General features: G+C 36.9%; 1 protein-coding gene across 2 annotated transcripts; it reads left to right on the forward strand.

The window, feature by feature from the left end:
• Positions 1-3,808: 3,808 nt before the first annotated feature.
• On the forward strand, positions 3,809-27,686 carry LOC149843029 (importin beta-like SAD2). 2 transcript variants are annotated; one of them, XM_090001672.1, is made up of 22 exons: positions 3,809-4,312; positions 5,285-5,420; positions 5,508-5,595; positions 7,210-7,359; positions 7,605-7,767; positions 7,876-8,060; positions 8,145-8,318; positions 9,426-9,571; positions 9,660-9,783; positions 9,874-10,054; positions 10,855-11,014; positions 11,120-11,161; positions 11,267-11,385; positions 11,497-11,695; positions 18,450-18,581; positions 21,042-21,145; positions 21,346-21,525; positions 22,632-22,771; positions 22,855-22,994; positions 23,101-23,252; positions 26,372-26,501; positions 26,932-27,686. In XM_090001672.1, the coding sequence occupies exons 1-22, from the start codon at positions 4,223-4,225 to the stop codon at positions 27,081-27,083; spliced, it is 3,087 nt and encodes a 1,028-aa protein (XP_089857798.1). In that variant the 5' UTR covers positions 3,809-4,222; the 3' UTR covers positions 27,084-27,686. The 2 variants fall into 2 exon arrangements, with proteins under 2 accessions (XP_089857798.1, XP_089857799.1); XM_090001673.1 differs by lacking the exon at positions 26,932-27,686 and adding an exon at positions 25,775-25,828 and having other exon boundaries at positions 26,372-26,447.
• Positions 27,687-27,695: the final 9 nt, after the last annotated feature.

The following is a 27,695-nucleotide window of genomic DNA, read 5'->3' on the forward strand; positions in this document are numbered from 1 at the left end:
TAACTGGGAGATCCACTAGGACCACGGATGTCCTGCAAGCGTGTGGATCGCCTTGGGTAGCGATGTCCGGAACGGGTCTAGATATTTGGATTGAGATCCAAATCCGCTTTTGCTTCTGAATGCTCTGCATCAGTTTGTGTGTGATTTAACCTAGCAAAAACAAAACAGTGTCCTATAAGGATAATATAAACCATACACTGACAAAACCCGATAAATAATATTTTGCATATTTTATATTTAAAAATTACAAATCACAATCTGGTATGAAATTTGATGACCCCTCGAGTCCATATGTTAATCACACCTTTTTCTATAGTACAAAACCTTGACCCTATCGGATCTAATACGGGTTGGGATCGGGTCATATTAGAGACATTGACTTCCCTGTCCAACATAAGGTTTATATTCCACACAAGCATGAAAAGAAGAAAAGAAGAAAAGAAGGCCATGCTCACACAAGCTGACAGCTATGTCAAAAGGACACAACATTTTGGTGGTATGTCTCATGTGACACGAGCAGACACGCTCAGACATGTGGACACGAACACCGACTCGTATGGGGGGGGGGGGTAATATTGTAATATATTTTAATATTTTAGAAATTTTTAATAAAATATATTTTTTAACAGTTAACTGTCAAAAGACCATTCTTTATTTATTAAAAAAAAATAAAAATTCATGTGTGTATTATTATTTTTCAAAAAAAAATCAAAGTATTTTTATAAATACAAATAAAACCACAGTTTTTTCTACCACCAGCCACTTTTTATATGTAAATTCATTCATACCTTTTCTTAGAAAATCTTTCACATGATCTGAGCTGGCAGGGTTTTTACAAAACAGTGTCCATTCCGATGGAAAGTGTTCCATTTACATGAAAATAAAACAAAAGTGGCCTTAGAAAACCTACTTGTCATAATCATATAGTTCAAAACCCACCCTAGTGCAACAAACTTGACTTACCAAACTCTAGCATCAAAGATAATAAATCTTTTAATTCAGTTTTTAGAAGATTTGGTTTTATTTCTAGTTGAGGAAAGCTTTATCCAAGTGTCACCAAAGTTTTCCAAGAAAAAAAATTAGGGCTTGTTAACAAGATGAGCCATGAGCATTTGACATGTAACGAGCTTATTCAAACTTGTAGAATAGGCACAGCAAGCTGAATGCATACAATAGGTGTCTAGCTAGCTCGGCTCGTGTAGGCTTGTTAAATAAAAATAAATATGTTTTAGATATATCTTATACCACATAATGTTGCGTGAAACTAATATTTATCTGGCTTGCAAGCTATATACACAGAGGGATATTTAACTTTTAAACAATGTATATTTTTGCAAATGATCCAGCTCATGTTAGGCTCAATAAGCATACAATTCAAATTCTATTACTTTCAGCTTTATTTATTTTTTATTTTTTTTGTAAACAAGCCTTCTCTACTTCACCACCTCCGATCACCACCAAAATGAGCCAAGCTTGAACACCCCAACCTCATTTGTTCAGCTCATTTACAAGCCTTTGTGGTAGGGATTTCTTTACAAAGGGCATGTTTGTATGGTATAATTTGCAGCCCATATTATAAAATCAAGAATTTCATCCAGGGCTCGGCTTGTCTGGTAAGAGCAGCTAGCTACTGCACCTCACACTGTGTTGGGACGTTGCCCAATGGTATCAGTAACTGGTAGGGGTCTGCCTAACCTCAGCTTGCCTATCAAAAGAAAGTGTACAAAATTCTGGATCCATGTGCTTTTCCAATTTATTTATTTATTGTTTTGAGGGCGTCAAAACGAAGTCTCTGATTCCAGAGAATCGACCTCAATTTCCACGAGCCAAACATGCTGTTCAAGTTAAAAGAAAAAGGTCCATTCCCATTGAATGGGAGGAACGTTGATAAAAAGGTCAATTCCCATTAAAATCTTGTAAAAGTTGATAATTTTTCTAATCTTTTGTCAGTCTGACAGTACCTAAATCTGCTTAAGCTCTAAAATAATTGGACCCATCTCTCAGTCATTAATCATAATAATAATCATGTTCAAAGAACACATACTTAGCCCCGAGGGCGTAGTCGGGTGGGGCCTTGGCTGTTAAACGGGCAGTCAAAGTTCAATTCTCATGGGCATCACTCTTATCTTATGCCCAAGCCAATACTTAGCATAGGCCATATAGGCATAAGGGTTCTAGCCTCAGAGGTCTTTGTGCCAAGTGCAATTTCTTCAGGTTATAAAATTCAAAAAAAATAGGACACCTACTTAAAATTTTTATTTAAGAGCCTACCTTTTAGCCACAATTGCAAAAATGAGGCTCATTGTTCTCAATTTTTTGATATGCTGGAGACTATCAAATAAAGACCTTATCTCAGTTAAAAAAAAACAATAATACTTTAAAATGCCTAAAATACATACTCTTCTCTTATAAATAAATTTCAACTCCGAAAGCAGTATAGAAAACTCGAATGAACCACGCTTTTCTCGAGGTGTTGGAGGTTATTAACCTCGTATATCTGTTTGGCAGTTCTTATGAACTACGTAGCTCAGCAAAATTCAGAAAATCAGGGCAACTTTTTGAAAAGGAGCTGCAAGTTAGGCCCTAAACGAAAAATTCCCATTAAGGGAGTTTTCAAGGGCACCAATCGCCCCTTTTTCAAGAAGACCAGCACGTAAACCGGGGCTCATGTTCGGCTCTTAAAGTGCTCCTTCGGACCCGTAAAATAAGTTCGGCAAGCTGAATATTAACAGTAAATATTCGGTTCAGATCATATGATTGCCAGTTGAGAAAGCGGGAAGCGATACCTAAAACAAAAACGGAAAGCAAGACACTTTCAAAATTTTAAGAATAGAACGACTTAATTAAGAGCGAATAAAAAATAGTCTCCAAAGCAACCTCAAAGCTAACCTAAAGCGACTTAGGAAGCAAGAGGGGAGCAAAAAAAAAACAAAAAAAAAAAATCAAAAATAAAAATAAAGGAAGCAAGGAAAAGCGCAGCTTCTAAAAAAACCGGCACTTCCCGGCATGTTTTAGAAGTGTGATGCTTTCGAAACGCACTTCGGGGAAGCATGCTTTCCCACTTACCTAGGTGTTTTCGATAACTCTGGTTCAGATCAACTCACTTAAGCTCGTTACTCATTAAGTAGCAATAAATGCATTTTTTATAATTCTATTTCTTTCAGTTTTAAAACAATGTATTTTTTTTTTTATAAACAAGCTTGTTCTAACTCTTGGCTAACCATAAGAACAAGCCAAAGCATGAACACTTCAAACTTATCTCATTTAGCTATATGTTCGGGACCTGCTTCGTTTAGCTTGTTTACCAGCTTTACCCATAAGTAGGCGTGTCAACTGGTCGGGTTTGGTTCAGACTCAGGTAGAATTAGACTTGAACCAGATTTTTGAGTATGGTGACCCGATTCTTATTGAGTCTCCTATAAGAGAAACTATACTTGGATCGGATAAGAACTACATGAACCAGACCCAGACCATACCCGGTAAAATAATATTTTTTATCATTTTTACATTAAAAAATTATGGGTCTTAATCAAAACTCGGGTTGGGTCCAGGTTTGGTTGTATTAATCCGAACTTGGGGTCTGAACCCAGGCCTTAATGGGGTCTTCTGTCACCATAACTATAAGGTTAGGTTCTGGTAAACCAAACCCGTTGACACCCCGACTCATGAGGCCATCACCCTGGTTTCCCTGAAGGGGGCAAACTTGGTAAACCCAACAAGAGCCCTAGGACAAATTGGTATTCTTAGGTGGTGAAAAAAAAATCCGGTATTTTCATAATTAACTCGACTTCAAGGGTCTCCTCCCTCCATTAGGAAAGAAATCCAACACAGAGAGTCCCTGCTTTCACCAACGCAACCGCTGCGGTCGGACTCCTTTGAGTCAACTTTTGGCCATTTTAGGGCGCTCCATAGTACTACCCTAGGGTTAAATACCCTCCTTCTCTCTCTAGAGTGCTTTCTCTCTCTACAACCCTTTCTCCCAGTTCCTCCCTTTCTTCTTTGTTTCTCTCTCTACTTTGTTCTTCAAAGTCTCTCTTTTATCCCCACCCTTTATCTCTTTATTTCTCTACCCATCAAACTCTAGAAGACAACCATCTTCCTTGGTCTTCTACCTGCTACTTTGTTTTATTTGTCATTGGTGTTTCAGTCCTTTTTGGATTGTTTCTGATTCTGGCGTGTGGTTTCTCTTGGGTAATTAGGGGTTTGGGTTAGGGTTCCTCTGATGGATCTCCCTAGCCTGGCAGTCATTCTACAGGGGGCGCTTAGCCCGAATCCCCAAGAGCGAGTAGCGGCGGAGGAGAGTCTCAATCAGGTGAAGAAAAAAATTGTGTTTTTTGTGTTGATCAGATTTCTGTTTGCTTCGAATCTGATTGTTGGGTTTTCTGATTTGGATGGATTTGTTCTAGTTCTTTGTCGATGTTCTTGTTGGGTATCTGGAATTCGGGGTCGAATTCTCGTTACCCTATCGAGGTCTTGTGGTTACTGTTTTCGGTGGCGTGATTTGAATTGGTGTATTGGATTGGTTGCTTTGATCCTTTTACTTATTCGGTGGAGTTCGTTAATTTGGAGCTTTGTTTTGGTGATATTCTTTTGTGGGTTGTGTCTATTTGATCTCTGGGTTGTTTGATTCCTGCGTTGTGGGTTGCTGATCATGTATTTTGTGGTTTCCTTTTTGTAACTTGCAATTGAACATTGAGTTGAGGACTTATAATGTCAAATTCTTCTTCCCCTGTTTCCGGTTCTAGATTGGTGTAATGCACCTTTTGATGTACGTGTATGTCTGAAGATTAGCGACAATTTGGATTTTGAGTTATGGCTTCTATGGGTTCGGGATGTGGTTTGTGATTTTCTTTTTTCAAAGTGATTTGGACTTAACAGATTCAGTGTGGGCAATGCCGCTTCAAAGGGCTTATATGCTAGTTGATCCTGGATCTCTGAATTTCTGTCAGTTTCTTTCTTTGTATTATTATTATTATTATTATTATTGTTGTTTTTGTTATTATTATTGGCATTGATAACAGGAATTTTCGATTGCTGATGTTTTCTGTTTCTTGTGGGTTCCTTCTAAAAAGAAAGTCATACATCTTCTTGAAATACAAACTATTCACTACAATTTATGGATGATTGTTGCTCTTGTTCGGACTTTCTATCCACAAAGCACACATGCACATACATATACATCCACTGAATCAAACACACACACACACACACATGCATACTTGTAGATGGTACTTATTTTTGAAAATGTAGTATCTTACTTCTTTTATTGTGTTCTGCTGTGCAGTTTCAGTATACTCCACAACATCTGGTGCGGTTGTTGCAGATCATTGTCGATGCAAACTGTGATTTAGCCGTCCGCCAAGTTGCCAGTATTCATTTCAAGAACTTTATTGCTAAAAATTGGATGCCCCAAGAGCCTGGTTTGAAATATGTTTCCCTCTTGATTCACTTCCAATCTTTTCGTTCTTCCCAACAAGCTTGTATTCATTGTTCTCAGTTTCTTATAGGTAATCAACAGAAGATATCAGCATCTGATAAAAGCACGGCCAGAGACAACCTGCCTGCGTTTGTTGAACAAGTTCCTGCTTTGCTTAGGTGACCAACTTAACCTTTACTTCAGTTGGATTTTTGTGATTACACTGGTTTTTGTGGCTTGTGATTCTCTATCATGCTTCAGTTTAGAATTAATGTGCATGACACTGTTGCAATTTGCTTCTGTTGGGTGTTCCGTTTCTATATTACATGCTTAAGAGGTGTAATGCGTTCTCTATTTTTCCCCCTTTTTTGTTCAACTTGATTCACACGTGAGCCTTTGTGATTGATAATCTGTGTGTTTGTGGAGCTTATGTGGAGCTTTGCTTGTTGATATTATTAATCCCTGATAGATCCATGGAGGAGTGAGCATCATGGTGGGATCTAGATGAATTTCCTTTATACTGTTTTTTGAGATTGGCCAACTTCTGTCTGGGCATCATTGTGATCTTGTTAGCTATGTAATTATGTTCCTTGAATGATTGTTGATGGCCTCTATCTTTTGCTAAATATTTTCTTTTTAGTTTTGGAAATCTTTGGCTTGGTCCTTACCACAGTTTACATTTTTATGACAGCTGTACTTAGTATTACAAAAGCTGCTAGCTGTCATCAGTTTGTTGGCCTCGTTCAATTGTTGAACTGGTTATACTATGTTGAAAGGCATATAAATTACAACCTATGCATTTTGATGTGTAAGTGGTTAAGTATTAGAGCACATAGCAGGAAAACTAATAGTAGTTTAGAAACAAGTGATGAAGGGAATGCTTTATCATATCTGAATGCTTTATTGTATATGTATTTTTTTAGTTTGCATGGGTGAGTTTTCTCTTTTACCACAATGGAAAGAATCTTAGAAGCATCTCTGTAACTTCTCTCTTGAACTTATGTGCTTCATGTACAGTGTTTTGCTGGTGCTCGCCACCAGTGATGTGCTAGTTGGTCTGGTGCCACTGAGACAAGAAAAGTTGACATGCACAACACATGATTAGTGTGATGTGGTTTTCTCTTTGCCCATTATTACTAATTTACTATATTGTGATGGTGGCATTCTTGTAAATACCATGGAGTTGAGATGCTGCGGGAAGGTTAATTGTTCATGGGATTGTAATTGGAAATTGACTTCTTTTCTTAGCAGAATATCTTATTCCTTTCTCAATTATGGAAAACAAAGCTCGCCTTTTAGTGATGTATTTAGCCAATTTGATGTTCTGGCCATAAGGAGCAGGGTAAATTCCTAGTGTAAAACTCTCTTCAGATTGATTGTCCAATATTCTCCTAGTATGCATAGCTTTTGGCTGGTTCCATTTCTGCTGACTAAACAATAGAAACATGTAGAAGCGAACAAATTATTATTGCTGTCTTGTACCATTCATTTTCCCACGTCCATGTGATGGCTAATAGAATTGAAAAATGTAAAGTTTTAACAATAGAGTTTTCATTGCTTGCTATAGTTTACCTGTGTAATAATTTTTTTCCCTTTATCTATCATAATTTTTCTTCCTTTCCTTTTCTGTGCCATTTATAATATTCTCACCATCTGGATTTCTCTTTCATTTGGATGCTTCTGAGTGAGTTATAAATATTTGAAAACAATGTGTAGTCAGTTCTATCCTTCATCAACGACCATGGTTGAAAATTGAAGATGAGATCTCCTGATGTCCTCATGCCATTTCACAGAGTGCAGCTTGGAGAGTGCCTTAAGACTATCATTCATGCTGATTATCCTGAACAGTGGCCCACCCTCCTCCCTTGGGTGAAACACAACTTACAAGCTCAACAAGTTTACGGAGCCTTATATGTGCTGAGAATTCTTTCAAGGAAATATGAGTAAGATCTATCTGGTGCTCTCATGCAATGTTATTGAATTAGGTGCACATAAGTTGTCCTCATAATAAGGGATATATGTGTACAAAGCAGATTCCCTTGTACTGAGTTCACATTTAAAATTAATTGAAGTTCAGCAACTTGGCAGTTTCTTATTATTTGTAAAATTTTGTGCATAGGTTAATATTCGTTAAGGGTCTACACATACTTATCACTACTGTTATCTGGTGCCTATGCTTTATCTGCAGATTTAAGACAGATGAAGAGCGGATACCGGTATATCTTATTGTTGAGGAGACATTTCCTGCTCTATTGAACATATTTACCAGACTTGTTCAAATTACGAACCCTCCTCTTGAAGTTGCAGACCTGCTAAAACTTATCTGCAAAATATTTTGGTCTTCAATATACGTATGTATCCTGTCCTCTTGGCAACATGGGGGCATAAGAAGATGTTCTTTACTATTGAGTTTGCTTATTCTTGATTATTTCACCGTACTCATTATTGCAAAATTTCAGTTGGAGATTCCTAAGCAGTTGTTTGATCCCAATATATTCAATGCATGGATGGTTCTATTCTTAAACATTTTAGAAAGACCAGTTCCGCTGGAGGGCCAGCCAGCTGATCCAGAGCAGAGAAAGTCATGGGGATGGTGGAAAGTAAAGAAATGGACAGTTCACATTATGAATCGTTTATATACTAGGTATTTATGGCATCACTTCTGAATTCCAAGGAGAAGGCTTTCCTGCCTTGTACAAATTCATGTTTGGTTATTCTTGCCATCCAGGTTTGGTGATTTGAAGCTTTTAAAACCAGAGAACAAGGCCTTTGCTCAGATGTTTCAAAAGCACTATGCTGGGAAAATCCTGGAATGCCACTTAAAGTTATTGAATGTGATACGTCAAGGTGGATATTTGCCTGATAGAGTTACTAATCTTATTCTTCAGTATCTTAGCAGCAGGTATGGTTGGTGCAATATTGATTAAGCTGTGGCTTTTGGTCTTATTTAGGCCAATATACTGTATGTTGGATAGTCAGACTTATATCATCTTGAAAATTTTTAATTTTTCCTTTTGATAAATTTGATGCTCACTTTTTCATCCTCTCTTGCACATCTTAATGGTTTTTAACTTTATATGGTCTTGAATTCAAAGCAGGTAAATAATGTTATATGTGAACATGTAACTTAAGCCTCTCATATTTCTTGTTCAGTTTTTCTGTTTTTGCTATGATTGAAGATAGTGATTAAAAAATTTTCAAGTCACTGATTAATACCCATTGTACCAGTTCCCAGTAACATTTGGGCATCGTGCAACAATTTCTTCTTTGGCATCCCATGTTATAATCTTTTGGTTTTTTTCTTGTTGTCTCCAAGGGCTATATCGTATGATGCACCTTGTGACTTTGCATTGTCGTTAATCTAATACTTGCTGTGCTTTTGCTGGTTTAATCATGAAAGGAACACTCCAATGATAAGTGGGAGCAATTTCTATGAATTGTGAAATACCTATGAAATTTATAAGCTGTTGAATTTTAGGTCTACATTACAGGGTTGGTAATTTAAAAGGTACTCATGGGCTCATAGCCAAACCATCCCTACCTTTTCACATTTCTCAAATGGTGAATCCCTACCCTTTTCAATGTTAGGATGGTTATGTCCTTGAAGGGTGTTTTTTGAATGGTTAATGAAAAGTTAGGAACTTTCTTGGAAAATGCAAAAAGTTAGGGTGGTTTCTATAGCCCCATAAGGTAGTGATGGTCATAGAGAAAACCCTATTCTATTTTTATCTTGCTAAATGAAGGCAAGGCTGTATGGTAGGCAGGAGAACTTTTATATGGTTCAAAGTAATTCTCTGTGCAGCAGCTGGTTAAAATTGTATGTAATTTTATTATTTGAGACTGAATTTGCTAGCTAGTGTTGGTGTACTTTCCTCATAAAGTGGACTAATGACGCTTAGTTACATAGGAAGACAACTTTTGAATGACTTAACTTCATTTGAGGTTTGATGACTTCATATGAGATTGTGTTCTTTTTCTTGTTCTCTAAACATCTTTAATTTGCTTGTAGCATCTCAAAGAATAACATGTATCAGCTGCTACAGCCGCAACTTGATGTTCTTCTATTTGAGATAATTTTTCCACTCATGTGCTTCAATGATAATGATGAGAAGTTATGGCACGAGGATCCGCATGAATATATTAGGAAAGGCTATGGTAAGTTCCTACAGTGTGAATGAAATTTGGTGTTGTGCACCTTTTTCCTTGTTTGATTTGGTGGTATATGTGATTGTGTGTAATGCAGATATCATTGAAGATTTATATAGTCCTCGTACCGCTTCAATGGACTTTGTTAGTGAGTTGGTCAGAAAACGTGGGAAAGATAATCTTGAGAAGTTTCTTATTTTTATTGTGCAGGTTTTCCAGGGGTTAGATCACTTCCTTTCATGTTTGACTTGATCCTCATTTCTTAAGTCATTATGACACTGAAATGTCTGGTAAATTTTCATTCCAATCAGGTACAATGAGGCAGCCGAAGGGTATAAACCGTATCGGCAGAAAGATGGTGCTCTTCTTGCTGTTGGAGCATTGTGTGACAAGTTGAAGCAAACCGAGCCTTACAAGTCAGATCTAGAGCGCATGCTTGTCCAACATGTGTTTCCAGAGTTCAGCAGCCCAGCTGGTCATCTTAGAGCAAAGGTTTCTCTCTTTCACTATCTGTTGCTTTTCTTTCTCTAGTGTTTTAGTGCTGAATGGCTTTTACATTTCATTAGTTCGTTCATATCCAAAAGACCTCCCTCTAGCTTTAGTGTATTCTATGCATAATGTTATAATTTAGAGTTTAGTTTCTTTGACTGAGCATGCATTTGTTTTTTATGGGAAAGAGCTGCTGATGCTGACTTTGTAGTGAACCACTTACTGGTAGTATGCTTTTCGTACTCTCTGACACAGTGATCATATTTTCATTACTAAACAAATCATATGGTACAAAAATGTTATGTAAAAACCTCTTTGTTAGTCCTTGAGCTTTGTTGAAATGAAGTGGAAACTCCATCTTCTTGAACTTATTGTGTTTTGTGCAGTAGTGGTGTCTCCATTTTTGTGTGATACATAATGGATGTGGTTAACGTGAATCATTCCAAAGTTGTTAATGGCAACAAAAGAACTAACAGTAAGGAAAGAATTATCTCTGTGACATATTCAAGGCTTTAGGAGGAGCTTTGCTAGTTTGATTAAAGTAATTGTCTATGTATAAGATCTAATTTACGAAATTAAACTAACTCTCCACAATCTACTTAAAAATGGGTGCCAAGGCATCCAATTTCAACATATATATTATATGTACGCATATGTAGGCTCTATCGCCAAATGCTGGTGAATGCTTTAATCAGTTTCTTTTTTCCAACTCTTTTCTGTTTAGGTGCTTGAGGTATTTGTGATGTGCTTGTCCTGGCGTATCTTAGTCACACTTGCTAATGGCATTTGTTTTGATATCTTAGGCTGCTTGGGTTGCTGGCCAGTATGTCAATATCAACTTTTCGGATGAAAACAATTTTCGAAAAGCTTTGCATGGTGTGGTTTCTGGATTGCGTGACCCAGAGCTTCCAGTACGTGTGGATTCAGTATTTGCTCTGCGTTCATTTGTTGAAGCTTGTAAAGGTAGGACTTTCATTCCCCTTGAATATTCAGGATTATTTGTATGCTTCTTTCTTTTCGCGGTTGAACCGTCGATCTACTAAATTAGAATATTTCTGCTGTTGACAGATCTAAATGAGATTCGTCAAATTCTTCCCCAATTACTTGATGGTATGTAGATACTGGTTGTTTGCAGCGCCCTCCTGCTTCCACTATTACCAAACAAATACAAAGTACTTGTATATCTAATGCATATATTGGTATTTTTTCATGTAGAGTTTTTTAAGCTTATGAATGAGGTTGAGAATGAAGACCTTGTTTTCACTTTAGAGACTATTGTGGACAAGTTTGGGGAAGAGATGGCTCCTTATGCCCTTGGCTTATGCCAAAATCTGGTAATGTGCATCTAATCCCAACCTTGGCATGTTCTTACTTAGAGAAACTTTAAATATTGAAATATGTTTTGTGTATGTCTCCCCCTCCCTCCCTCCCTCCCCGTTCTTGAGGCTGCTGCATTCTGGAAATGCATGCAATCCGCTGAAGCAGATGAGGAAGCAGATGAGTCAGGTGCACTGGCTGCCGTTGGTTGTTTGCGTGCCATAAGTACTATTTTAGAATCTGTGAGCAGGCTGCCCCACCTTTTCCCTCAGGTTGAACCTGTTCTATTGCCTATAATGAAGAGGATGCTGACAACAGATGGGCAAGGTATAAGATGGAAAACCTTTTTTTTTTCATTTTTTGTCTCCCTTCTTGGTCTTATGATTCTGTTTTATTGCAACGGCAACTGCATGGGAGTTAATCTTGCAGAGATGATGGGCTAGGGTCCATTCAATGCCCAGCTATGCATTGCCAGTTTGCATGGTTATGCCTGTTATAAGTGTTTGATTACCTCAAAAGAAAGATGTGAGGAAACCTTTTTGAAAATGTTTCGAGGGAGAAAAGTCCAACATAAGGTCCAGTGGTTTTTCCGCTCGTCATCATGTGTTTTTTATTGCTTTCCTTTTGAGAGCAAAGGTGATTCTTGTTGTTTTGGAAGATGGTTCCTTAATCGAGTCCACTGCCCAAGGTTATTCTCCATCTCGATACCATCTCTTGAGACAATACAGAAGCATAGCTGAGATATTGAAACATATACCCATGTAAGGTAGTAGTAATAATTAGTGTTTGCGCCACCATGGTAAATTATAGTCGAAAATGTGTTGAGCTGTTTAATGTCTGCTAGAGGTCACACCCTAAAAAATTAATAGAATGTGATTTGCATTGAAAGTTTGAAACTTAAGCACTTGTTTGTGTATTTTATCATGAGAAAATACAAAAGGGGATTCTGAAATATTAAAAGATTTACCCATATAAGTGTAAGGAAATGAGGATCTTCCATGAAAGTACAAATGCTTATAATAAGTGTCTATTAAAGACACTTTAATCATAACCCACAAAAGGGTATAAATGAGAGGACTCGAAAGAAAAAATAATAAACTTTATTTCATTCACATAAAACACTTAAGAAGCATTGTTACAAGGAGAGGGGAGTTACCCCTATTTATATGCATTGAGAGAGGGAGAAAGAGAGGCTTTTAGAGGACTCAAGAGAGTGGTTGGAGCTAGTCCAACGACTTTTCAAAACTAGTCAAATCTTTACTAGTTTTGAGTCTAGTTCAATATGAACTAGACAATCCTAAAAATACAGAAAAGAAAAAGAAAAAGAAAAAGAAAAAGAAAAAGAAAAAGAAAAAGAAAAATAAACAAATAAAAATTATTAGATATTATATATAATTATATTTATGTGTATATACACTTTTTAACACTCACCCTCAAACTTACGGTACAATGAGCAAAAGTTTGTTTAAGAGAAAATGAAATCCATGAGCAACGAGAGGTTTGGTGAAGAAATCCACTAATTGGTATTCTGATGTAACATAAGGCAGATCAATGGTTCCATGTAGATACTGTTCTCTGACATAGTGACAATCCATTTCAATATGTTTTGTGCGTTCATGAAATGTTGGTTGCTGGCAATGTAGATCACACTCTTGTTGTCACAGCACACGCGTGAGACTTTTGTCACTTCAACTCCCATATCAGCCAACAGTCTTCCAAGCCAGACTACCTCTATTGTTTTGTTTGCCATGACTTGTTATTCAGCTTCGGTTGATGAAAGAGAGACATTCTGCTGCTTCTTGCACCGCCACGAAATCAAGGATTCACCTAAGAAAATACAAAAACCAGTGGTTGAGTGAATGTTATTGCACCTCCCCAATCAGCATTAGTATATACAATTAAATCTAATAAAGATGAAGCATGCAAGAAGAGGCCTCGTAAAAGGGAAAACTTAATGTATATGACAATACACAAAACTGCTCTCATGTGAACAGAAGTGGGAGCGTGCTAAAATTGACTAGCCGTGTTTACAACTTGTGCTATATCAGGTTTAATAATGAAGAGGTAGGAAAGTATTCCAATAAGCTGTCGGTAAGAAGTGTGATCTTCAAGCGGTTCTTCATCATCGATTTTCATTTTGGTGTTAACTTCTGGAGTATCCACTTTTTTATCATCTGTAATTCCGAACTTGGAAACAATATCAAAAGCAAACTTAGATTGAGATAATAAATAACCTCGAGGGGAATAAGCAACTTCAATTCTAAAAAAATATTTTATTAAACCTAAATCAATTATTTCAAAATGATTTTTAAGAAGCTTTTTAATGTTTTCAACTCCATGTTTGTCTCCTTTGGTGATGATCATGTCATCCACATAAAGAAAAAGAATAATAATCCATGCATCAGAAATCTTAACAAACAAACCAGTGCCAGTCAGGCAAGTTCTGAATCCAACTAAACCTGTCATGTCAGGTTTTTTGTGCCTATTTAAGACCATAAAAAACATTTTCTAAATGAAGGGCCTTACCCTTAGGAATACTTTGGTGCTTCCATATATACTTCTTCAATTAGATTTCCATTGAGAAAAATATTTTTGACATCCATTTGAAATATAAATCATTTTCTAACTGAGGCTAAGACTATTAAAGTTCTAATTGTAGTCATCCTGACAACTGAAGCAAAAGTTTCTTTGTAGTCTATGCCATACTCTTGGGAATAACCCTTGGCCACTAACCTGACTTTATATTTTTAAAGAGTTCCATCACTCTTGGTTTTAATCTTATAAACTCACCTACACCTTATAGGTTTCTTTCCTTGTGAAATATCTTGAATAGTCAAAGTGTTAGCCCTTTCTAAGGTTTCTAATTCTGCCCACATGGCTTTTACCCATTCTATATGTTCTTTGGCTTGAGTATATGATGAAGGTTATGTATACGAGTGTATCAATGCAATAAATGCCTTATATGTGTGTGAAAAAGATTCGTAGGACACAAATTTATTGAGAGGTTTAGAGACTCTGGATGACCTTCTAGTTTGTGCTTCTGAATATTTTTCCAATGCATATAGAAGATTGGATTCTCTACGTCTTGAGTATTGTAAATAATTGGTGTTCCTATGGGTTTGCTCTTCATTAATAACATTATGTTCAATATCAATAATATCTTGACCATCGTCAATGTCACATTCATAGTCACATCCATTAGATTTCGAAGTCAAATCTATCAAAATGGAATATTCGTTTTCTTCCTTGGCCTTTTCAAAAGAAAAAAAAACTTTCTTTTTCCAAGAAGGATACATTTCTTGATACATACAATTTTTCATTTTTAATATCAAAGCACCTATATCCTTTTTTATTATCTACATAACCTAAGAGGACACAAGGAATGACACAGGGAGAGAGTTTATCATTTTTGTTAGTGAAGAGAAAACATTTGCATCCAAAGACTCTTAACTTAGAGTAATCAATGAGGTAATTTAACAAGTTTTTCAATTGGAGTTATATTTTTCAAAGAATATGACATTTGGTTAATAAGATAGGTAGCAGTTAGGGTTGTTTTCGCCCAAATTTCTTTTGGTATTTGGTTTGCTATCAATAAAGTCCTAGTAGTTTTCATAATGTGTCGGTGTTTTCATTTGGCCAAACCATTTTGTTGTGTGTGAGGGCAAGATCTTTGATGTGTGATGCCATGTAAATTGAGATAATATTTAAATTCTTTTGACAACAATTCTCTCCCTGAGTCGGTGCGAAAAATAAAAATATTATTTTAAAATTTATTTTTAGCCATTTTGTGAAATATTTGAAAATGCAAGAAAATCTCTGATTTATGTTTAAGGAAGTAGATCCAAGTATGCCTAGAGAAGTCATTAACAAAAATTACATAATATGTCTATCCGCCTTTTGATATGACCGGTGGGGGACCCCAAACGTCTAAATGTATTAACTCAAGTTATTTAGATGAAACAAAAGTTCTATCATGAAATGATAATCTCTTCATTTTACCAAGAATACAATCTTTACAAGCAAAATTTTCAGAATTACAAAATTTTTATAAACTTGGAAAGTGTTGGATTTTGGATATATGAGGCCGACCTAGTCTTTTCTGCCATAGATCGAAATCCAATTTCTGAACATTATAACATAAAGCATTCTTGAGTAATTCTAAAAAAATCATATAGTAGAGTCCTCCTTCTCTATGGCCTTCCTCAATCAGCTTCCTTGACTGAAGATCCTATACCCAATAAACATGAGAAGTGAATGAGATGTTACATACATAATCAGATATTTGAAAGACAGATAAAAGATTTAGATTTAATTTGGGAATATATCTAACTTTTGAGATATAGAATTTTTTGGAGTTTTGAATTTTTTTGAAATTTCGTATTCCTTTTATTTCAAGAGATGTACCATCGAATCTGAAAACATTTAACACACTTGAGTTATTATTATGACATTCGAACAAACTATTGATATTTGAGATCATATGAAAGGAAGCACCAGAGTCTAGAAGTCAAGGAAAGTTACCTGGATCAGAGAAGGATGCAACAACTGTTTCGGTTGAGGCTTCAATTGAGGAAGATGCTCCTTTGAGAAGAGGTTAAAGAATTTTTTTTAGTTGTGCCATAGACACGGGTGCATCTTGATTGGCTTGATCTTTTGATTCTTATAATGAACCGACGGATGCAATTTTCTTTTCATCTCTTCTCTTTAATTTAGGACATTGATGCCTATAATGTCCCGGTTCATGGCAATGGTGACAAATGACTTTTTTTGTGTCATAATCATTGCCTTGTCTACCGAAATGGGGTGGCCTATAAGTGCGCATATAATTCTCCGGTCTAGATGCGACTAGAACGAAATGCTTTTCATTTTTTGGAGTATTCTTTTTTAACCTATTTTCTTGTATAGTTAATTCTTGAATGATGTCAACAAGAGAGAACTTTTCCACTATATAGAAGGGGCCGATTTGGTTGTTTCGAATTCCGGCCTTAGATCATTTAAAGATTGGTAAAAATGTTCCATATCGAGTTGTTTTTGGCGAAGCTCAATGTCTTTGAGACATTGCCACTTTGGCTCAAGAAGAGCTAACTCTTTCCAAAGTTTGGACAATTCATTGCAATGTTCTTTAATACTTTTGTCCCTTTTGGTCATAGTTCAAACCTTATCTTGTAAATTGCATGCATGTATAATGCTTTTAAGATAATATATATTTCTAAGATATTTTCAAGCCTTATTGGCATGCTCAAATTTTGCAAGACTAGAGTATTTTCTGATGTCTATGCTATTAATTAGTCAAGATACGATCTTCGCATGCCCCATCCTCTATTCTTTTCACTTTTTCTCATAGGTAGCTAATGCCTTAGTTTTCTCTCTTTTCGTGAGAGGTACCTTTTTCTCATTTTCAATATTTGTAAGAATTAGTTTTGGTTTCGAATCGGAAGAACCATCTACTAACCCTCACGACCCTTTTTCTTAAATGTGATGCTTTATAATTGAAGCCTACATCACATAATTGGTATCATTTAATTTTATGGGCATGATGGTGACTTTATCATTATCATCCATTCTTACAAGGGTGAAGAAGAAAGAGAGAAGAGGAGAAGAAAAAAAGAAAAAAAGAAAAAAAGAAAAAAAAGACGAAAATATGAGAGAAAAAGGAAGGAGCAAGAGCACAATCACGATCTTTGAGTAGTCAACGATCCTTCAAACAACTTTTTTCTTCAATTATGTTGGCACAAGAGCACTTGAATCACAAACAAGGAAACAAATCAACTTTTGCTAGAATGACACAGAAAACAAGGTGGCAATTCTCCAAGGTCTAGCGCTCTTATACCGTGTAAGAAAATTAGGATTTTCCACGAAAGCACAAATGCTTGTAATAAAGGTATAAATGAGAGAACTCAAAAGAAAAACCACTAAACTTTATTTCATTCACTTAAAATGCTTAAGAATCATTGTTAGAGAGTGGAGTTACCCCTATTTATATGCATTGAGAATGTGAGAGAGGCTTTTGGAGGACTCAAGAGAGTAGTTGGAGCTAGTCCAATGGTTCTATTTGTAGCCGTTGGACTATCTCCAATGGCTATTTCAAAACTAGTCAAATCTTGACTAGTTTTGAGTCTAGTTCAATATGAACTAGACAATCTTAAAAATACAGAAAATAAAGAGAAAATGAAAAATAAAAACAAATAAAAATAAATAATTATATATTAAACTATATTATATTATATATAATTATATTTATGTGTATATACACTTTTTAACAGTAAGGTAGCACTGTAGCAGTAAGAATTAATGTTTGGAACACCACGGTAAATTATAGGCAAAAAACTGGTGAGCTGCTTAACGTCTCGTGGAGGCTGTGGACATTTACAGACACTGTAAAAATTAGTAGACTGTGATTTATGTTGAAACTTAAACACAGGTGTGTTCATGTGCGTTTGTATGGTTACTTTCTCTTGAGAAAATATGGGAGCACATTCTGAGATATTGAAAGATTTACCATATAAGGTGGTAGTTTTAATTAATGTTTGGACTACCATGGTAAATTATAGGTGAAATGTGGTGAGCTATTTAACATCTGCTAGAGGCTGCCGACATCTAAAATTAGCAGAATGTGATTTATGCTGAAACTTAAGCATGGGTGTGGGTGTGTGTATGTGTGCATGCTCACATGTTCATGCACGAGTTTATTGAGGTAGGATATGTTTAACTGGTTCTGATTGATTGTTAGTAACTACATATGCTATTTAATAATTGCAGATGCTAGAAAATGTTTTTAAGTTTATGCTGTTTTTTTTCTCTGTAGGTTGGCACTATTTCTTTTCTTTACATGCTCTGTATGAATCTAGAGGATGTGTGTTACAATAAATGAAATAAAATAGAATTTTGAGATAGGAAATGCTGTGGTTTTTTTGTTGCATATTTTTTGCTATTTTTGAAATCTTGGCCAATTAACGAGTAATTTTGTGAACTCAATGGTGGTTTTATGTTTACTTATTGTGGAGCAATGTTGATTTATTTTTATCTCAAGCTGCTGCTTACCTGCTTCTCAGCATTTTGATCTTCACTTGTCTTTTTTCAGATGTCTTTGAGGAAGTTTTGGAGATCGTGTCATATCTGACATTTTTCTCCCCATCAATTTCATTGGAGATGTGGAGTCTTTGGCCTTTAATGATGGAAGCATTGGATGATTGGGCTATTGATTTCTTTGAGAGTATGTATGCTATATTTGATTCACTTATGTTTGCAAATGGCTCGCAGGGATAGAGTTTGAAGATTGTTTTTGTGTGCACACATGTGAAAAAATAGTGAGGATTCTGAAGTTGGTTGACAATTTAACTCAGCTAGCTGTTAATTATTTCTTTCTTTAAATTGTAGATGTGGCATGTTGGTTGTGCTTGCACGGGCACTAGAAACTTGCCTTTCTTGCTAGCGGTGCATGCTATGTCACAGGGACTCGGCTAGCAGGGTGCTGCACCCGCATCGATGCGACTCGACGCGGGTGCGGTCAACCCGACCCTGGGTGCGTTGGCCGCACCCAGGCTCATTTTGGTCCTTTTTTTTTTAATTTTGCCCTATGAAATGGGCTGTGGATGGTCCATTTTTTTTGGTTTTTAAAAATAAAATAAAATTTGCCTAATGAAATGGGCTGCGGAATTTAAAAAAAAAATCTGGGGGGGGGGTGCTGCCCCCCTATACCCCCAGGGCCGGCCCGCCTGGACCGCTGACCGCGCAGCGGGACCCGCGCCTGGGGGAACCCCCGGTCCCCCTTATATATATATTTTACATTTTTGCCCCCGCCGCAGCCCCGCACCCGGGTTTTTTGGAAGTGCCGAATCCCCGTACCCGCACCCATGTGACATAGGGTGCATGCTAGGGGAGTTTTTTCCTTGTCTCACTAAATGCAATGGATGAAAGTATGCATCCTCAAAGAAAAGAAATAGAGAACAAGGGAGAGGGGTCAGTTTTTTTTGCGGCAGCAAATAAAGCGACACTAAATGAACAACCTTTTATACATAGAAATTCAAGTATAATAGCCAAATAAAAGAACTCTGCCATATTTGGGCATTTAATGATCTAAAATAGTGCAAAAGAAGACCAACTTGAAAACAAAGTTGAAGCCAGTAGAGAGAAAGTGATGTGAATTTGCACAGTGCTTTCTTTTGTGTTGAAATAGTTTGAGAGGTTCAAATAGTTTGCAGATATTTGAAACAAAAGTTATAGAAAAGTCTCAGTATTTGTTTTTCTGTTAATTGGTTGCCTCAGGATTTTGTTTTTATTGATTAGTCTAAAGTTCTGAACCAACACTGTAAAACTAGAATTAGATCGCAATTTGATGGAGGTCTTAGATTGGGTTTAAAAAATCAGTTTTTTTCATTACTAAAGAATATAAGCATTTTAAAAGATACTAAAACTAATTTTTGAAAAAAACACCATTTTAAATATACATTATATGTTAAATATGAATAATAAGAGCACAATACGAATTTGCATTCAAGTTTGTAAGGATGTCAGTGATGAAGTATGCATGATAGTGAATGACCAGCATTTTACACTCTCATGCAAAGTGACCCCATGAGTGAACTGAGTTCTCTTGCAGCCCTGTCTGAATATCATCCCCCTATAAAAGCTAAACCAGCTTGACTGTTTCTAAATTTGTTTCTTGATCTTACTACATCCCGCAGTTTGTGTGTACCCAAGAGATCCTGGGCCAGTCATACCCTGTCAGATTTAAATCCAGATGCAGAGTTTGAACTTGCTTGTATCTGGTAAACCCTTCAAGCGGACATGGATTCCTAGCATGGTTGCTTGTAGGTGTCTTGGTTGTAATTATCTAAGCATCTAGTATGAGATATAAACTTAAATTAAGAATGCTAAAGCCTTTCTTCGTATTCTGTATTTTGGTTATCGATGGTTTCCTTTGAGCCTTGTTGGTTTTCATCTTTCAAAATCATCCTTTTTTACTCTCTTGCGGATATGTTATTGATTCATGGAAGAAAATGTGGAGAAAAGCAAGTTTTGTGAAGAGTTGCAAACCTGCAATTACTTGGATTTTAGGGTCATCCTCTATGTTGCATTCCTCAAGAGATTCCTGTTGCACCATGCTGAAGACTGCACTGTTTAAAAGCTGACTAATATGTTTAGTCTAACACCCCAACTGGTTGGAGTTGGAGAATTTCCCATTTTCATGTACTCTCTCTCATCTTATTAGAAAGTTTAAAGCATTGTCACTTAAACATTAGATTTTTGAAGCAGACCTTCCCACATTTTCGTGTCATTTTTTAACTATTTGAAAAGCAAAAACTTTAATAAATTGTAAAATAGTAAAAACAATTGTTTTTTCTATTTAATTGGGGGTTTCAAAAACTGACTATTTTTGTAGGAATGAGGTTTGATCAATAAAAATTGGCCTCCGGTTTAGGTTTAATATGCTTCCAGATCTTGTGATCATATGCTTCAGTATATTCATGATCTACACAGTTCATAAGCAAGTTATACTTTTAGCTTCATGTTCCCGTGCTTATCTATTTGGATCCTATGATCAGTGCAACTATTTGGTATCACCAAAACATAGTTTTAAAGCCTTGAGATTTTGAGGGCATTTGACTTTAGGTTTGTTTGTATGGTCTTTCTTTTTCAACTTAGGTCCTTACTACAAGGTCATTCTGTGCAGATATTCTTGTCCCCTTAGACAACTACATTTCCCGTGGGACTGTACATTTTCTCACATGCAAGGATCCTGACTACCAGCAAAGCCTGTGGAAGACAATCTCAACTGTAAGTAATTGCAATGAAAGCTTTCCTGCAGATGTATTGATACTAGTTCAATTGTTTTGTCTCTCTAGAAGAAAGTTTGATTAATTAATCTTACAAATTCATGCTTGTGCATCAAAATGCTGTTGTAGGCGTTACCTATTTTGTCATTTAATTTTGATATCGTCCTTTTGTGGTAAACGTTTGGTTATCTTTCCATTCAGGTCATGTCGAATAAGAATATTGATGATCAGGACATTGAGCCTGCTCCTAAGCTTATAGAGGTGGTGTTTCAGAACTGTAAAGGTCAGGTTGATCAGTTGGTTGAGCCATATCTTAGGATTACCATTGAGAGGCTACACCGAACACACAGAGCATATTTGAAATGTCTCTTGATGGAAGTGGTAAGTCCTTCAATTCCACTTTTTTTTCAGTGAGACACATGAATTACTCTTAGGGTGTGTTTGCCTGCTGCAAAACACACAAAACCTTCGGCCGTCCCCCACCACAACAAAGTCAACAGTGGTTGTTTGGATTTGTCATCCACGGAAGAGGGTGCTGCATCCATGCCCTGCAAATGCACCCTTAAGGTTTTCGTTGTCATTTCTGCCTGGAAGTTGGTTGTTGTAGAAATATGTGCATCTGTAGTCAAATTGCTTCACTATTTATTGAATTTCAGCATAGTTAGTTTGTATGGTGGTATGTGATCTGTCTGCCTCTAATGAACATTTCAAGGTGTATGTTGGTCCTCAATCTCGAGACTAGTCAAAGTGCATGTCTATTGGCTTCTTTTATGCTCTTTTGGTCCAAGCTATGAAAACATGCATGCATATCCATTCTTGCGTTTGTTCGTTCTTGTGAAACATATAATTAGAGGTATTATTTTGATTTTATATGTTCCTGAAAATGATTCTGTTATGCTTTAGTGATGTTTATCTTAACCTTATTGCACGATAGGAGATCAGAGTTGTTTCTCTTGTTATCATGTTTGCCATTGAGATTTATCAAATGACTGCTTAAATTCATCTCCTCTTCTGGCTTTACTTGTATATGTCTGTGATCTACAGAGTCTCTAATTTTGGTTTTATGTAGTGCTGCGAAGTGAGTTAAATATGATCATTTTACTTGCTGCTGTAGTATGTAAGTAAAAGTTTCAAGTGTTCAAAAATGTTGTCTATAGCTATACAGTCAGGTCCTCTTCACAAGATTTTCTATTAGCCAGTTTGCAAAGGCAAATTGGTCTACCAGCCATGGTGTATCACTGTATTATGACTGCAAAGCCTGTATGCTGGGTGTAGTTCCTTTGGCATGTTCATCTTGTCATGGGAACATGAGGGGTCTTCACCGGGCACTCTTGAGAAGGGGATGTAATCAAACATGCTTGACCACTATATCAATCTCTTCTTTTTCATAGAAAAGCAAGGGTGGTGTATTCAACTCCTGTCTTGTGTGAGGTCTTTTATGTAATAAGATGTTTTACTGATGAAACTACCTCTGCTTGATTTTACAGGTAGCGAATGCCCTCTACTATAATGCAGCCTTAACACTCAGCATATTACACAAACTTGGTGTTGCTGCAGAGGTTTTCAATCTCTGGTTCCAGATGCTGCAACAAGTTAAAAAAAGTGGTGCACCTGTGAATTTTAAGAGGTCCTTTAAAATTGTGTTAAGATTTCCCTAGTATTTTGTTGAAAAATATGCGTATTAATTTCATAGTCCTTGATTGATAACAGGGAACATGATAAGAAGGTTTGTTGCTTGGGATTAACATCACTTCTTGCCATTCCACCGGGTCATTTACCAGATGAATCCCTAGGGCGTGTGTTCAGATCAACCCTTGATCTGCTTGTTGCTTACAAGGATCAAGTTGCAGGTGATGTATCATGTTTTGATGGTTGATATATTAGAGTTATCTCATTGTGACACACTGGTTATTGAAGTCATTGTCTCGGTTCTTGGTTGCAATTACTTACTTTCAGCTTCAAATGAAGAAGAAGAAGGTGATGATGATATGGATGGGCTTAAGACAGAAGAGGATGATGAAGATGATGCTTCTGATGGGGAAATGGGTGATGATGCTGAAGATGGTGATGAAGCTGATAGTCTTCGCCTTCAGAAGCTAGTTAGTCAGGTTTGTGAAGCTTTTATGAAACAGTGTTACTCCAAACAAACGTTGCTTTCTTCATTTGGATTCAGCTATTGCATGCCATTTCATTCAAAGGATGATGCAGAAATGATGCTTAGCTACTCTCTTCTAGAGGGGAAAATCTTGTTGCATCGTAGCGGCATCTTTCATTTTGTTTGCTGTATTTCTTACATGCATGAGTGAGATAACTTGATTCCGCTGGTGCTGTGTTGAAGAAATAATTCCTCGTGGTAAAGGTGAATTTATAGTGCCAAGTGATTTATGTTGTTACCAATGAGATGTTGCCGGCCTGGTGTTTACACTTGAGGCCATGCTGTACAAGTCTTAAAGTGGCTGTTTTTTTTTTAATTTATTAATGCTAGCAGATTGGAAATATGTCACAAAATAATTTTGTTTATATTTTTTCCCCTTGGTTTTGTTTTTGTCTTTGTCTTTGTTTGTCTGAATATGCTAAATCCTGTTGCTTCCGACTAAATTGTGTTATGTTTAGATAGTTAATAGTTTGTAGAAAACCTTGGCTATATAGGTTTAAAGGTGTTTTGTAATGGTGGATAGCATTCCATTTCCTTTTATAGGTTAAATTTATCCTGTGACAGATTCAAGTTGTTGGTCAAAATTTCTATGTATTTGGCTTGTCTTAGCAGCAGTAATTTTCTGGCATGTGTCTGTTCTGTGCCAGCTTCAAAATAAGCCTTATCTTTCGAATGTTTGGAGTATCTGGCTTCTTTGCTAAAAAAACTCCAACAGTTTATGCCTCAACCCATAGTGGTAAAAGTCTTACTGGAGTATAGTAAATGCTATGTCACACGGACACTCCATTTTGCCCTCCGTACCCATGTCGACACGAGTGTCCCCGTGTCGACACATGTCGACTACATACAAGTTTGTATTCAATTTATAATTTATAATTATATTTTCTGTTTATAACTTTATATTTTCAATATATAATAAATATTTTAGATATAGCATATATATTTAAATTATATTCAGTTTATTTTATATTTATTTTGTATTTATGTGATATATATATATATATATATATATATATATATATATATATATATATATATATATATATATATATATATATATATAGCTGTGTTCCTGTACCCACATTTTTTGGAATTGCCGTGTCGTACCCGCACCCATATATGTACCCAGGTAACATAGAGTAGGTGTGGATGAAAATTATCTGCTAGTTCACATCAATGAGGAGCCTTTATCAGCAAACTGAGGGCAGCTGCTAGTTCACATCAACGAGGAGCCTTCAGCATCAAAATGAGGGCATGAGCTTGTCCATTTATGAAGAGGGGCTGTGGATGCTGGAAGTTTATGTTTTATTTGATATCTCTTGCTTCTTGGAGTAGTTAGATCTGACCTGGTCGTGTGAGGTGATATTTGAAATTAATTTATCATTTCCCCAGAATTGCATATGCACTTGACTTCCTGATTTTGCACTCAACCGAGTGCATCTTTTATGATTTCTATAATCTCTATTTGATCTCTGTGCTTCGTGGGTCTTTTGAAGGCTATGACCAGTGTTATTAAAAACGCGCCTCAAGGTGCAAAAAGCGCGCCTCGCCTCGCCTCAAGGCGAGGGCTCTTGTGCCTTGAGGCACAACATAAAAGCGTAAATACCCCGAGGCGTACGCCTCATACGCTTTGAGGCGTACGCCTCAGAGCGAGGCGCGCCTCAAGGTGAGGCGTACACGCCTCAAACCCTCGTTCACTGTTCGTCTCTCTGCTTTCTAAGATCTCCCTCGGCTCTCACTCAGGCCCTCTCTCGTCTCTCAGCAATGCTATATCTCATGTGCTATTAGTGATAAAATTGCTGAATCTCAAAACCCACTTGTTAATTTTCTCATCCTCTCATTGTTTGTAACAATCAGAACCCAAGTGGAGCAGCACCGGCGCACAGATTACTGCTTTCTCTCACTAAACGAATAGCCAAAATTGAAGCGGATAAAAAGCAGAAGTGGGGTTTACGGGCTCATGTTAATTTGTTTACCAGCATATTGGTAATCTCAGAGAGAGAGAGAGAGAGAGAGAGAGAGAGAGAGAGAGAGAGAGAGAGAGAGAGAGAGAGAGAGAGAGAGAGAGCCTGGAAAGCTGGAACACAGCTCCTCGTTTTTCCTCTTTTATTTGAGGTCTTTGGCACGTTCGAGTTGCCTCTTCACACTCATATACTGTGGGACATGGGGACGACCCGAACCGATCCGACCCAATTTTAATTAGAGTCCATGCCACCCAACGGCCCAACCCTAACCCATCGACGAGAGGGGATCAGGTCAGAATGTGCTCACGGTATTCCGTCAAAGCACTTCTGGATGTCGTTGATCTCAAGATGGACGACATCCAATACCTGTACCAATGAGATTCCCGTCACTTGGATGGACCTCACTATTTTTCATCTGAATCCGAATTCCACTAGGTCAGTTCCGATTAATTCGAACCTAGATCCGACCCATTGACATCCTTACTTACATTTCGTTGTTTTATTACTGTAGGAATAAGTCAATGCATGAGGCTGTTTGCAAAGTGAGAAGCTAGAATCTAAGAATGTACGTGAAGTGTGAAGCATTTAAGAAAAGTAATGGAAATTCAGTAGTGATAGAAAATAAATGTAAGGAATGCAAAAAATGCAGTTAAAGCCTTTATTATTTTACAACTTGTTTTTAAAAAAATCATTGCATGCATAAATTTAATGTAAAAAACATACAATTAAAATACCAAAGTACAATTCTTTTGGCATGAAAGACACGTTTCCCACATCCGGAGAATCCATTTTTATATTAGGAAAACAATATTTTCACTTTTTAAGAAGCTTGATTTGCATAAAGTTTTCAAAGTGTGATATGCTGAGTTTCCTCTTATAAAGTGAGTTTTTAATCATTGTAAGAAGTAACTATAATTTATGTACAATTAATATTTTTTTTTGAGGCTTACACTTTGCGTCTCGAGGCTTACGCCTCGCCTCAGATTTTGGTGGAGCGCCTCGCTACGCCTCAACGTTTTTGACAACACTGGCTATGACTAATTAGTTTCATTTCTTGGGTGACTCATTTTCAAGGTGATAACATTTTATGACCATCTGTAAACCTCAGGCAAAGGGTGCACATCCATATGATGATGATGATGAAGAAGACTCAGATGATGATTTCAGTGATGATGAAGAATGCCAATCACCAATAGATGACATTGACCCCTTTGTCTTCTTTGCTGACACTGTGAAAGGTAAATTCTTTCTTAAGCACAAATGCTGTCTCAAATGTCTAGGAGTTTTTGCTTTATGATGTTCCATTTGGTTTAAGACAAAAGTCTCTCCTCTTTAAGGGTTTCCAATTTGAGGCTTTTATGTCATTTTCTAAACAAATCATGTTTAGTTGCAAGGATTTTATCTCTTACTCTTTCCCCCCCTTTTCTCTTTCCCGTTTATTTTTTTTTTTTGCATCTTATTAGAATTCAGAACAGTAGAGACCAGTATTCTGCCATGCTGCCCTCTGCCCCCCCCCATCTGTTACACTTAACCTGACATATGGAAGAGTCCCTTGCACAATGGATTGTGCACACACACACAAACATTACTAATTTGTGATGTCTTGTATGTGATATTTCTAGCATTATTAATTTCAATATTTTTTTTGCCTTGTTTTAAATGTGACAGCTATGTCTGCTTCCGATCCAGTAAGGTTTCAGAGTCTGATGCAGTCCCTAGACTTCCAATATCAGGCTCGTGCTAGTGGGATTGCCCAGCATGCCGAACAGAGGAGGGTAGAGATTGAGAAGGAGAAGCTGGAGAAAGCAAATGGGTCATGATGTGCTTGCAACTGTAAAGTTTGTGTTGCTCGTCTTTGTGTCGGTCAGATTGTTTCCGGTAGAGAAATAGAGATGAGTCAGATACCCCACAATCGTCGGTTTGTCTGCCAGGCTGGTCAGACAGTCATGGTGGGTCCATGTTTTAGGATCCCAACGGATCAGATATTGGTCTCTCAATCCCTATACTGTCAGTAAGAGAAAAACAGCATGCGGGAGTAAAGAACAAGCTATCTTGTGGTGGTTTTGGTATTGTGATGTAATGGACATCACAGGCTTCAAATGCTCTCAGACTGAGAGCATTGAGAGCATTTGACATTTGGGGTCTGTTGTTTCTGTCATGGAGCTGGCTATGCTCTCTCTCTCTCATTTTTGTCTGCTGGTTATTCAGCCAATATGTCGCAGTTTGATCTTTGCGAGTCCCTGGAATTCTGATTGTGCTGAATCAGGGGACTTATTGTAAGATATTCAGTGTATACTGTATTTTTTTCCTGAGTTGGTTTACATTATTTATAGGTCTTGGCTTTGAGAGCGGAGGATTTGAGGCTGGTTATTTTTGTAACTTCCATTATATTATTATTTATATTCTTTTTCATTTCATAACGAGTGGGCGTT

This window comes from Nuphar pumila, chromosome 3 (assembly GCF_984573655.1).
Source record: "Nuphar pumila chromosome 3, dmNupPumi1.hap1.1, whole genome shotgun sequence".
Taxonomy (NCBI): domain Eukaryota; kingdom Viridiplantae; phylum Streptophyta; class Magnoliopsida; order Nymphaeales; family Nymphaeaceae; genus Nuphar; species Nuphar pumila.

Excerpts from the sequence above, each read along its gene's own strand:
- LOC149843029 (XM_090001672.1), top strand. The coding sequence starts at position 4,223 with ATGGATCTCCCTAGCCTGGCAGTCATTCTACAGGGGGCGCTTAGCCCG. Across the intron at positions 9,572-9,659 it reads ATATATTAGGAAAGGCTATG|ATATCATTGAAGATTTATAT; the intron begins GTAAGTTCCTAC and ends TGTGTAATGCAG. Across the intron at positions 22,995-23,100 it reads TTACAAGGATCAAGTTGCAG|CTTCAAATGAAGAAGAAGAA; the intron begins GTGATGTATCAT and ends ACTTACTTTCAG.